At 43.7% G+C, this 12,941-nt stretch overlaps 2 protein-coding genes across 2 annotated transcripts; one reads left to right on the forward strand and one right to left on the reverse strand.

The window, feature by feature from the left end:
- The first annotated feature begins 2,842 nt into the window (after nt 1–2,842).
- On the forward strand, nt 2,843–4,150 carry LOC137048219 (uncharacterized protein F54H12.2-like). The gene has a single exon (XM_067426282.1). It carries the CDS (start codon nt 2,843–2,845, stop codon nt 4,148–4,150), a length of 1,308 nt encoding a protein of 435 aa, XP_067282383.1.
- Nucleotides 4,151–8,636: 4,486 nt separating this feature from the next.
- Nucleotides 8,637–12,447, reverse strand: LOC137048230 (uncharacterized). Its single transcript, XM_067426293.1, has 4 exons — nt 12,327–12,447; nt 12,008–12,046; nt 11,640–11,888; nt 8,637–11,559 (listed from the first exon to the last, which is right to left on the reverse strand). The coding sequence occupies exons 1-4, from the start codon at nt 12,445–12,447 to the stop codon at nt 10,955–10,957; spliced, it is 1,014 nt and encodes a 337-aa protein (XP_067282394.1). The 3' UTR covers nt 8,637–10,954.
- Between the last annotated feature and the right edge of the window lie 494 nt (nt 12,448–12,941).

The raw sequence follows: 12,941 nt of genomic DNA on the forward strand, positions 1-12,941 counted from the left end.
GAGTACACGCGGGTATGATGAAAATGATGAAAATGAATTAACCAAAATTGACGAAATGGAAAACATTGTTGAGAAAATTGTCACAATGTTTATCGATTACATCCTAGCCCAAAACATGATGGCCTGCAGAGATTTTCTTTTCTGGTTAGACTTTCATTGATGTGATTATTACCATCATAATTTTTTACTAGCCATTATATCCTGTAACAATATTATATTCATTTTTAACTTACTTTGTATCCCGTAAGTTATTACTTAGATGTTGCTATATTAACATCATTATATCTGTTTTTTATGTACTTGGATTACATGATCTGTTATTTCATTGTATCCATTTTACTTTTGTATTCTGTAACTTTTTTAATAAAAGATTGATTCAAAATCATTGTACGCATTATTCTTTTTGCAACGGCTGAAACGACATCATGTCGGAGCTCATGAAAAAGACTTATTATACACCATCCAACCCTGGTTCTTTAGGGGGTAAAAAGCGATTAAAAGACGCCGTCTTAAAAGATAGCGGGGTTCGTCTAAGCGATAAAGAGGTTTCAGAATGGCTGGCCGGTGAGGATGCTTACACAAAACAGCTCCTATAAAATACAAACGAAATAGAGTGGTTGTGTACGGGGTCGATACGCAGTTCCAGGCCGATCTTGTCGATATGACCGCCTACGCCAAGGATAATGACGGTAATAAATTTCTGCTGACCTGTATAGACGTATTTAGCAAGTACTCGTGGGTTCGAGTGTTGAAAAATAAGAGCGGCATTGAGGTTACTAAAGCTTTCAAGTCTATACTCGACGAGGGGCGTATACCTCAGAAACTGCAGACGGATCAGGGAACGGAGTTTTTTAACAAGCATTTTCAAGATATGATGAAAAAGCACGACATCAATCACTTTGCTACCGCCACGGATTTGAAAGCCAGCGTTGTGGAACGGTTTAATAGAACGTTAAAAAGTCGCATGTGGAGATTTTTAACGGCTACAAATTCGCGCAGATACGTAGATGTTTTACAAGACATTATTCAGGGGTACAACACGAGTTATCATCGAAGTATCAGAATGAGACCCGTGGACGTGGACAAAGTAAATGAGGATCAAGTGTTTCAAAACTTGTACGGCGATATAAAGAAGACCGGGGTTAAACCCCTATTTAATTTCAAAGTCGGCGACGTCGTTAGGATTTCTAAAGTCAGAGGTCCGTTCGCCAAAGGTTACGAGCAGAACTACACGGAAGAATTTTTCACCGTGGCCTCTCGTATCCCGCGACAACCCCCGGTCTACAGACTCACCGATTATGACGGTGAAGTCATCGACGGGGTTTTTTATGAAAAAGAACTGCAAAAAATAATTGTTAGTAAAAACAAATCTTTTAAAGTGGAAAAGATTTTAGGTCAGAAAAAACAAGGGAAATCTACGCTTGTTCTAGTGAAATGGCTCGGATGGCCTTCAAAATTTAATAGTTATATAGATAAAAAAACTCTGCTGGACTTGCAATCTCCTTAAAACGATGCGTCGTTAACGAGGCCGACCCATACGGGACGAAGGATCGTCATGGATGATCACGGGTTCTACGTCACCTTGCCGTGCAATGCGTCGGCGTCGGTTTATCCTGAAAATCGTATAGCCTGCTATACAACCAGGTTGGCTAAGCCCATAAACTTGAAAGGAGAATGGGAAGTCGGACTCGCCGAAATCGAATATCCTAGAAGTTGGTACATCTTTAATGACGAAGATGGACATTTCATTCTACATAAGGCCCCGGAACCCCCCGATGGCACCTCCACACATATTGGTATTTCTATCATTTCAAAATTGAACATAAACGGCGGTTACTACGTAAACATTCGAGCGATCCTCCGTGCTATAAACCAACATCTCACGCCCTCGGCCGTATTGCATCACAACGAATTAAAAAACAAGGTCTATCTGGTAGCGAAACCCAACATTTCGATGAGTTTCCGAGGGAAACTGGCCATCATTTTAGGAATGACGCAAAAACCTCTCGGAGGTTTAAGCTATCATAAAGAACCCGATTTTACTAAGACCGTCATCTCGTACGCGCCTCATCAAGCTGATATCAACGCGGGGTTCTACACGATGTACGTTTACACAGACGTCATCCAATATCAATCGGTCGGCGATTCGCACGTACCCCTCTTGAGATGCGTACATATAACGGGTAAAAGCAACGACGCGGTCATTGCCAGATACGACAACCCCCATTACGCATCGGTCAACAAGGATCACATCGACAGCATCATCATAGAGTTGAAGGACGATCAAAACAACGAGGTAGCATTTTCTTACGGGAAAGTCATAGTAAAACTTCACTTTAAACCAAAACGTATCCCGATTCTTTAAAAATGGTTTATTATACACCTAGAGAGACCAATACCTCGGACTATGTAAGCTATTACCAAAATCAAGCCGGCAGCGGCTTACCTGGGTATGCAGGGGGCGGGGTTATGTATGGGGCGGGGCTAGGCGGTTTATTTAGAGGCCTTTTCAGGATGGCCATACCTCTGTTAAAAAGAGGATTTAGCATCGCGAAACCTCACCTAAAATCGGCGGCTAGAAATATAGTATCCGACGTCGTCTCAAACGTATTGACGCGGTCCCATAACGATAAAGCTCAAGACGGGTCCGGGCTAATGGTCATGGCCCGTAAGAGAATGTCTAAGCCGCCCGGTGTGAGGAGGCGTGGTCAATGGCTAGCACAAAAGAAGAAGAAGAAAGCGGCGAGCGGATCAAACAGGCTCTCACTCGCACGCAGAAAGCGCAAGAAGTCTGTTAGTCGAAACGTATCGATCAAGAGAGCCTCAAAATCTATATTCTAACATGGCGTTACTGCATCGCATGTCGGGAGAATGCATCAAGTCGGAGCTGGACTTATTTACGGTCCCGATGACGCAGACCGTTATTGAGAAAAATGGCTATTTAGAAGTGGCCCCTTTATCGGCCATATCCGACTCCGCTCCGTTGGAATTTTTTATCGCGGGCAACGGCGATGATTATTTGGATCTCAACAACACCATGCTCTATCTACGGGTGAAAATCACGAAACCTAACGGTGATGTGATTGCACACCCGGCGAAGGTAGGGCTGATCAACTACCCCGGAGCCACCATATTTTCACAAGTCGACGTAACCCTGGGCGATCGTCTGATATCTCAAAGTTCGAGCACCTATCCTTATCGCTGCATCATAGAAAGTCTGATCAACTACGGCAAAGATACTCTGGAATCTATTTTCGCCTCCGGCTTGTTTTACAAGGACACCGCGGGTCAGATGAATGTCCACGACCCCGCAGGCAATAACGAGGGGCTGACAAAGAGATCGAGCTACACCAGCGAAAGCAAGGAGGTGGAACTCCTTGTGCCCATACACAGCGATATATTCTTCCAGGAGAAACTTTTGATAAACGGGGTTGACATTAAGATAAGATTTATTAGAGCAAAAGATGAATTCTGTCTGATGAGGTCCGACGACGTGGCTTACAAATTAAATATAGTGGCTGCATCCCTATTTGTCAAGAAAGTTTCTGTATCACCGCCGGTGAGACTGGCACACGCCCAGACACTACTCTCGACAACGGCAAAGTACCCCGTCGATAGGGTCAGTCTAAAATCATTCTCCATACCCGCAGGGGCTCGTGTTTCGAATCAAGAAAATCTGTTTTTAGGAACGCTACCCAAGTCTATCGTCATAGGTATGGTCGACAACGACGCCTTCACCGGTTCCTACACGAAAAATCCATTCGCCTTTCATCATTATAACTTAGAATTTTTAGCGGTGTACCTTGACGGACAGCAGGTCCCCACGAAGCCTCTTCAGCCCAATTTCAGCGATGGAATGGCGGTACGGGAATATTATCAGCTGGTGATGGCGACCGGGAGACATCTTAAAGATCAACCGCTCGCTATCGGCAGGAATGATTTCCTGAACGGATACACGCTTTACGCATTTAACCTCACACCCGACGAAGAGTGCGGTCAGCACGTTTCGCTAATCAAGTCCGGGAATATCAGAGTCGAAGCTCGTTTCAGACAACCGCTGCCGAATACCATTAATTTAATCATTTACGCGGTATTCGACTCCATCATTGAAGTATCTAACAGACGTCAAGTGCTGATAGACTACTATTGAGATGAACACGCTGCAACTCACGGCCGTCATGGATAAAATCACATGCGGGACTCATTTTCTCGGGGTTCTACCGAGCGATCAACTACCCAAAAAAACCCTAAGGATCTTACCGTCAATGGCGATCATTAACACCCACCCTTCCTGGTTACCGGGCGAGCATTGGATCGCGGTTTATTTAAGCGAGGAAGGACCCACATGTTTTTTCGACAGCTTCGGCAACCCGCCCAAAAGCCAGAGGTTTCCAATCACCATCAATAACTTTCTAACAGCCAATGACTCCGCGGTATTATATTCCGACAGACGCGTCCAGGATTATTCATCGGATACCTGCGGTCAGCACTGTGTGTTTTTTCTATATCATTTAGCCAGAGGATGTGACTATAACCATGTGATGAAACTATACACCGATGATTACATAAAAAATGATAAAATGGTGTCCCTTTTTGTGAGGAGATTAAGACCGTATGTTTGTAATAATGAAATGTTTTCCTGCCTTCACTGTGTGCAGACATGTTTGGCATATAAATAAAAATCTTAAAACTATTATATTTGATAGTCTTTTTTATTGAATCATACAATGGATACAAAATAGAACGGTTCGTTAAAATTCCAACCATTGTCTTCGATCGATAGTTGGGGATTTAAACACGGAGTCTTCGGGCTCTGGAAACACAGAGCGTGAATATTTTCGTCCTCTTTTAGAAGGTCTGGCAAGGGTTTGTGTGGGGGAGTCGGGTTTACTCTTTAGAGACTGAATTGCACCCCTCACCTGTTGATTCGGCACCGTAGAAAAAGGAATGTTTAATTCTGCAAAGGCGCGTAGAAACTCCGACCATCCTATAGGTCTCCTGTTATCCCGAACCTTTTGCGGAGCTGTAATGTTTTTTAATAAATCGAGCATGTGCGAGCCTTTCACGGCTTTACCCCTGAACACAAACTCACCCGATTCGTTCCACGCACTTAGTTCTTTAGCTTTAGACATCTTGTCTAATATGTATCTGCTGTTTTTCACACTTCTCGAAGGCACATTCTTCAGAACTTCATCCATCACGTGCACATCGGCACCGTCATCTTCAACGGCTGTGGTAGTCGGTAGCTCGTCTTTATTAGGGGGGTCCGGTAGGGTGAGCGTTAAAACACCGGCCTCACGATCGCCTTGTTTAACGACGTTCAAAAACCTGCTTAGGGTATTGGCGTAAAGCTTTGCTTTTTCGTAAGGGCTCAAATCAGTGCGGAGTAAAATATTTCTCATGGATCCGTCCAATTCGTTTTCCACCGTCTGTTGAATACTCTCGCGGGGGTTTTCAGTTTTCATCCTATCCAATTGATGTTGCGGGACTAAATACATCTTCTCCGCATACTCCATCCTATCTATTTGCTATCAAGCTCGAAAGAAATGGTATGGCGACGCTCAGGAGCGGCAAAAGGAATCCGCCCTTCTGGTTGATGACTCGTTTCTTGGCCTCTATGCCTATTTTTTTATCGGCGACAAATTTAATTTCGGCTTTTCTCTTTTTCAGTTTTCTGTACTGTTGACGATTGACCGGAATCGTTCCGTAGAGAATGTTAAGAGCCACTTCACACAGGGATAAAATGAACTCGTCGGACGCCGATTGTAAAATAAGTCGTCGTTGTTTTGGAGAAGCTTTATGTAGTAGCTTTAACACAGGGAGATGTTTACAAAGTCTGGCTGACATGTTGATCACGTTCTTCTTTTTTTCGGGATATAAACCACTTGACGGTCGGAAAGCAATCCTGTTCTGAGACGGTACTGCTCGGGAGTTTTTGCTTTATAGTCTATCATTAAGTAGCCAAAAGGTCGGTTGACCGCGTCGTGATAGCACTCCATGAAGTATTTTGTGTTTCCGGGGTACATTTGACGCGCTAGCAGCGCTACTTGGTTGACATCCCGAGGGTTTTTAAACAGAATCATATAATTGGTGTTTAAACTAATGGTTCGGCTGAATTTACCCTGTACAAACGCATTTTGCACTATGTAAACACAACTTAAATTTCGATGATGAACGAAATTCACAAATACCCTTTGAAGCTCGGAGTTACCACTGGCCTGCTCCATCAAATCATCCACGATGAGAAGATTTGTTTTAGTGACAGGTAGCAAATCATCATCATTCAGACTCTCCGGTATTCCGTGCACAAATTTAATGTCATACAATTTCAGTACATCATCATACAAAGGTTGCCAACAATCATACAACCATACAATGTTTTCAATTTTCTTGGAAATTACATTCAAGCCTTTTTCCAACAAAAGTTTTACAAAATAAGATTTTCCAGAATTTGACGGTCCACTTAAAACAGAACTGAATGGATGTTGTAGTCTGAAATCAAAATAATCGGAAACATCCTGCGGTCGTCCGTGCGTCATCTGATCAGTAGCCATAAGGAAGTGTGGTGTAATCGGGCAAAAGCCTGCGTTTATTATACACCACCTTAAACCTTTTAACGACTGATTTGTTGTGCAATGTGAGAGTCTTTTTATTCCTCACAATGTTTTCCGTTTGAGCTAGGATGTATTCGCCACTATTAGGCGACGTCACATAACTGTCAACCAGACCGATCAGGGATTCCAGACGGATGGTTTGGGAATTTTTAGCATTCAGCGTTATACCCTTCGCTTTCATACACACCGTACCTTTGCACGTGCGAAAGCCATAAGATTTCGGACCGCTGGAACAAAACTCGGTGATAAAATCGTCATATTCGATTTCGCTAGTCAGTTCGCCCAAATGATCCCCGAGAGGCGGCTCCCAGTCGCCGGGCCTAGACACGAATATGACGCTGTCTGTGTCCGAGTATAGTAGACGGTCGCCGAGTCGGTCCATCAATGCGTACAATTCCAGTTGCGCGTGCGCGGTAGTGAACGCGCCTATAAACACGTTAACATCGCGAGCCTTACAAACATCGTCTTTGAGCGGCTTATGCTGGACGAGCGCCACGTCGTCTGAGACGAATGAGAAATAGGACAACGTGTCGGTATTACCGAAAACGATTCTGGTGAAAACTTCGGGGTCGCTCACCAGAGTCGTTTGAGGTAAGTTCGGTCTTAAAGAGAATCGTCCCCACAAACTATTCAGAATTAATTTAGTGATAGCCCTCTGGGCAGCGTTGTACTTGATCTTTTCGGGGTCGAGTCGAATCCCCTCTTTTTCAAAATACTCACGTATGTAGGTCTCTTTCTCAGCGTCCGTGACAACGTTCGACGGGTAGCCCGACGCTTGTTGTTTCAAACGTAGAAACGTTTTTACATATCCGTCAAACAACGTGTCTGACCGCTGCGGAAAATGCCAAACCTCGTCGATCTTGGCTATCACATAGCCCTTCTCGACGGCTTTTAAAAGCTCTATAGATACCCAACAACCCGACAGCGCTCTTTCCTCATTCGTGTGGGTACAGCTTGTGGTCTGGTTTTGATCGTGAGCGCAGGTTCTGCACAACGGAAACATCAGTTTTCCCTGACATCTGTAAGGGAGGACCGGGTGCAGTAATTTGCGGGGAGGGCACACGGTTGCTTTGATAAGCCCGTAATAATTTTCAATCGGTTCAAAATCATTAAAAATGATCTGCGGGTGTTCGATCGGGTAGCTTTTCGTAGCCTGACAGTAAGGATATAACGAAGTGAAATCAAGGTACCGTATTTTCTCGTCCCCGCTCGCTTTGTGATAGAGCTTATAAGCGTTAGTGCGCCCACCAAACAACGCCTCTCGAGGTCTCAGTCTCTCTGGGGCAGAATAATTAGCCATAAATTCTATCACAGAGGGGTCGGTCTTTTTCATGGCGTTCCATTCGCATTCCCAAAGAACCTCGATTTGCAAACCGTACGCATTCTGCAGAATTTCAACCTTATCGTCAAACTGTCTCCTGAGAACCCCGTAGGGTACTCCCGACAAGGGGTGTGTCGGATGAGGTTCAAAGCGACAGCAGTGCCCGTGGAAGACGCACCCCGCGTATTCTAACCCGTGCCTCACACCGTCCTGCTCATAGTAGCCGTCTAAAAAGTACTTACCGATCGAAACTTCGCCGTGGTTTACAGCGTGGTGAACGTCTGCTTTTCGAATTTTCTTAACGTACTCGAGCCATTCGATCGTTCCGTTTGAGTAGCACTTATTCTGACGGATGTACGCTTTGTTATGCGTGAGAGCGAGCGTGTTTCTGTCGAGATAATGCGTTTTGAAGACCCCCATTGAACAACTGGCGATCGTCGTGAATGCAAAAGGGTCGAGTTTGGCGCATTCTATGAACGCCTCGCGGTATTTCATACAGCCTTCGCGTAATAAGACGACGTCGTTAACGCCGTACGTGTACAGTTCTTGCCTAAAGTCAAACCGTTCGCCCTGAACTGTGCTGTACCACGCGTCGAACTTTTCGCGGTCTTTATCCGACATGTTATCGTAGTTGTAGAACTTTTTGTCGGGGTAAGGTCCGACGTAGTTAGCGTTTTCAGCGATGTTAAACATGTGCGGAAAGTATGTTTTTCCAGTCATCGTTTCTAAGTCTAGCGCCGCGGGCATTTTTGCTAACGCCATTGGAAAAAATGCATAGCTATCGATATACCGCTGGGCAAAGGACTCGTCGTACATGAAAATAATTTTACAGCCTTGCATTATGATCTCAATCCCGATCCCGGCATTGCAAAAATACTCGAGAATTAGAAAGGCGTCGAATCTGGATGCGTAATGAGCTATGAAGCAGTACCCGTTATATCGGGGTTGTCTGAAGCGGTCGATTAGCTTAGCGATGCAGTCGGTACCCTCAGCCGTAAATTTCTGGCCTTTGAATGTGATCGCGCAAACAAAATTTGCCACGTGTCTACCGTTTTCGTAACGCGTTTCAAAATCGTAGAAAATGTATTTCTCGCATTTTTCCTTAGGCACTAGGGGTTGTATGAAACATTGATGCACCCCACCATCCGCCAGTTCCTCTCGACAATGGACGCATTTGTCAGGGCTACATTTGTGGTTTGTAGCCTTGTCCCCCTGTTTAACGTCGTAACGTTTGCAGCATAGTTTACAGTATTTTATGATATCGCAGGCGGGGTATTCCTGACCGGGAGGTGAGTTTTTTTTATGCATTTCGAAGCAATAGCTCGATTTACAGTAACGCGAGCAATCGGGACAATGTATGGTTCTTTTAGGAAACCTATGACAATCAACGTCAAAACAGATATTACAGGCGTGTTTACATCGATGGGTTCTGGGGCTGGTGTAACTTTTGTAACAAAATTGACAGACGTATTGCGACCCTAAGAAACTGGCCAGACTCAATATCATGTAGTAATGATTGTTATCCAGATACAGGAACACCGTTTTGGGGTGTGGTTCATCACAGGTTTTGTACGTTTCTAAGATCATGGCGTTCGATCTGTGAAATACGACAATTTTAATGCCTAGCGCTCGTTCAAACACAGCTATGTCACTAAGAGCGATTGGGTTGTGGATTGAGAAGCCAACGGCGTTTTGGATGGATGTAGCCAGTTTTTCTAACTCGTTCTCGGGTAGTTGAGGGTTAAGAAAACGAGCGAGACAAATAGAAAAGCATAAATTATTTGATAAATTTATGGGGCAAAATAAGGCGCTCTTTTTCTTTTTGATGACCTGATGGACGGCTAAATCTGTAAGTTTACGACGACCCCCTCCTTGTCTATTCATGGCTACGGTGGCGTCGATCTCGACGACGTCGTCCGATAATAACCGATCGTTGCTCTGTAAAACTTTTTCAAATTGTTCCATTAGTAAATCCACGTTGTAATCATTACCCGATGTTAAAACACCGCTGACGGGTGTTTGTAGAGCGGGTGCGGACATGGTCATATTGATCACGGGAGCGTCGCTACCGATTTCTCTAGCAAAGCCGACGATCTCGCTCAGCAAGTCGTGTAAGCGGGTGTGATAAGAGGCCAAATCTGTAGAGTTAATCTCTCTCAGATTCATGCTTCTTCTCAACGACACGCTATTGAAACGAGGTCGTGGTAAAACATGATAACCGTTAACGAACCCTCCTTCTCGAATCAGCGTATCAACGTCCGTACTGCTTAATCGAGTCTGTACGGCAGGGTCAGTCACAAGTAGAGCATTGACATTACCTGAAGCTGGTCTCACTCCCCCGGTCGACGATTGTGAATTATCATCGGCGACAGGCTGTTCTGTAATGTCGTCGTCAGTACGCGTTGGTAGTTGATTATTTAAAACAGCCCCGTATTGTACAACAGGATTATTGTCTATGCTTAGGGCATGATCGTACAAATTCACGTTTGAATTTACGGCTAATTCAAAAAGATCCAAATCGGTCGAGGTTGATGGGAAATCTAGATTAAACAAATACTGTTCTAAAGAATCTGTAGGTGTTAAAAGATCATCCGGTAGTATACTTAGCATATCAATCTCGTCTGGTGACAGTTCTGCGTCGTCTGCGCAAAAGCTTTTTGATCCATCCATTTTAGATTTCAGACTAAAACATGAAATATCTCACAATCATAGAGTATATGTGGAATGCATACATGAAATATCATAGACCATATGTAGAAAAATATGAAAAACATACATGAAATATAACAATATTATAGGGTATAGGTAGAAAAAATATAAAAAGCATACATGAAATATCATAGAATATAAAAAAGCATACATGGAATATCATAGAGTATATATGTAGAAAATATAAAAAAGCATATATGAAATATCATAGAGTATATATGTAGAAAAATAGATGGTATATAAAATCAATACATGTTGGCTAAAGAAAAACAACTAAGGTATAAAAGTTTAATGGATTACATGTAAAAGTTTACTCATCCATTGTATCTATGAGGACGTGAATAAGATGATGAAACATAAGTACCAATTCACGGTGGTATTGGGCTAACTGTCGACCCCTTCTATCGGATTCCACATCCAGGATTGATTTCATGGTATGGATACAGCGAAATATTTCGCAGTACATATTTCGAATGAAATCATCATGGCGGCGCGTCTCGAGACGTGAGGCTCGAACCTCACTCCCGCATGCATCTAATCTACGTCGAGTGTCGCGCAACTCACTACTCAGCTCAATCAATCTCCTGTTTGCGTCACGCAACTCACTACTCTGCTCAATCAATCTCCTGTTTGTGTCGCGTGACTCGCTACTCAGCTCAATCAATCTCCTGTTTATAGCCTCATGGCTGCTGCTAAACTGTTGACCTAATGTCTCTATAGAAGGTGTATCAGTGTGTGGGGTGTCAGCGGGGCTAGGCACAGGCGACGCCTCTTGGACTTCGATGTCTTGTTCCGATGGCGACTGAAAAGGATATGGGGTATGACCGGCGTTTGAGCTCGTCCAAGAACTACTGACCCAAGCGGCACGTTGAGGCGTATTCCAGTTAGCCGCGTCGTCGGTACTTCCACCAGGCCCTGCCATGTAGAAATATAACAAAAAAACTTAATGGAATAGTAGAAATTGAGTTTAAATAAAATAATGTAGCTAATCTCACCGTCGGGAAATAGACTGACACAACTCAGCGCCGGACTGTTCTGCGGGGGAGGAGGGCAAAGCGATTCTCTGACCTTCTTTCTCAAAGGCTCGTCGCTAGGTTCAGAGGTCTGGTCTAAACTCGATGTGGTAGGGACTACTTGATTCTCAGTGTGCTGCGGCGGTGCAGGGTCTGGTCCGTCTTGGCTATCTGTTACGCTGACGGTCTCCTCTTCATCGTCTTCTCCAGTGAGGTCGACCAGCGGGAAGTCTGGTTGAGTTAGAAAATAAATGAAATCTAAAATAAATAAATAAATACGGTTGTTTTCTCATAGAACATTGAGAGATAAATATATACATAAAAATATAGCTGCTACGGTTTTATTTTACCGTCCGCAGTGCTGTCCGCGTTGATCGTCTGAGCGGTCGCTGTAAATAAAAATAAATAAATAATTAAAGAGAGCAAGAAAATTTAAATAAGATCGTTTTATAATTTATGAATGAATAGAAAAAAGATCGCTGCTAGGTTTCAATATCCAAACCTGCCGGGAAAAACCTCTGTTATGAATGGAAAACAATTGTGAGTCGTTTTATACGCCTGTTTGACGACCCGCCTACAGATAGATGACGTATAATGGCTGAATCCTGAAATAAAACATTATTTTCAGAATGTTATATCACTCCGACGCACTAGGGTGAGCAATTTCACCATAACCGGATATAGTTTTAACTCCGGGGGAGTGGGTGGCGCTGGAGAGCCGGCTGTCGCCCGTATCAGCGATGTGGTGTGTTATATCACTCCGGCACGGTAGGGTGCGCAATTTCACCATTACCGGATATAGTTTTAACTCCGGGACGGCCGGTGGCGCCGGAGAGCCGTAGGCGTTTAAGACGGCGACTAAAACATGATTTTATGTTTTTTAAAATATACCGTAGATATATCAAAAAACAGATCGATCACCCTTGTGAACCGGATAAACATCAAAACTACTTTTGCTAGAGGATATCATAAGGTTTAAGAGCTGTTAGCAATGTAGCACGCGCCGCTAAGCTAAACCAAGTTTTTTCCTAACAGGGGCCGTGCTTCATAACCACGAGGGTAAACAGTAACGCTATGCCGCCTTAATAAAAAACAAAGATAACGCGACGGTGAATAACGATTTAGCGTAAGCAGAATTAAAAAAACATAAATAGAATAGATAATCGCAGCATAGCTGCTAAGCGGCTATCGGCCGCTTCCTGTTAGACCGACGTTTTCATAATAAAAGTCCATTATAATCACGTACTGGTAAAAAACTAATTTGATATAAGATTTAAGCGGATA

This window comes from Pseudorasbora parva, chromosome 2 (genome assembly GCF_024679245.1).
Source record: "Pseudorasbora parva isolate DD20220531a chromosome 2, ASM2467924v1, whole genome shotgun sequence".
Lineage (NCBI taxonomy): Eukaryota > Metazoa > Chordata > Actinopteri > Cypriniformes > Gobionidae > Pseudorasbora > Pseudorasbora parva.

Bases quoted from the DNA above. Each gene is read 5' to 3' on its own strand.
- LOC137048230 (XM_067426293.1), bottom strand. From the start codon at position 12,447: ATGGTGAAATTGCGCACCCTACCGTGCCGGAGTGATATAACACACCAC. The intron at 11,889-12,007 runs GTAAAATAAAAC...TAACTCAACCAG, and splicing joins CGCGGACAGCACTGCGGACG to ACTTCCCGCTGGTCGACCTC. The intron at 11,560-11,639 runs GTGAGATTAGCT...TCTACATGGCAG, and splicing joins TGTCAGTCTATTTCCCGACG to GGCCTGGTGGAAGTACCGAC.
- LOC137048219 (XM_067426282.1), top strand. From the start codon at position 2,843: ATGGCGTTACTGCATCGCATGTCGGGAGAATGCATCAAGTCGGAGCTG.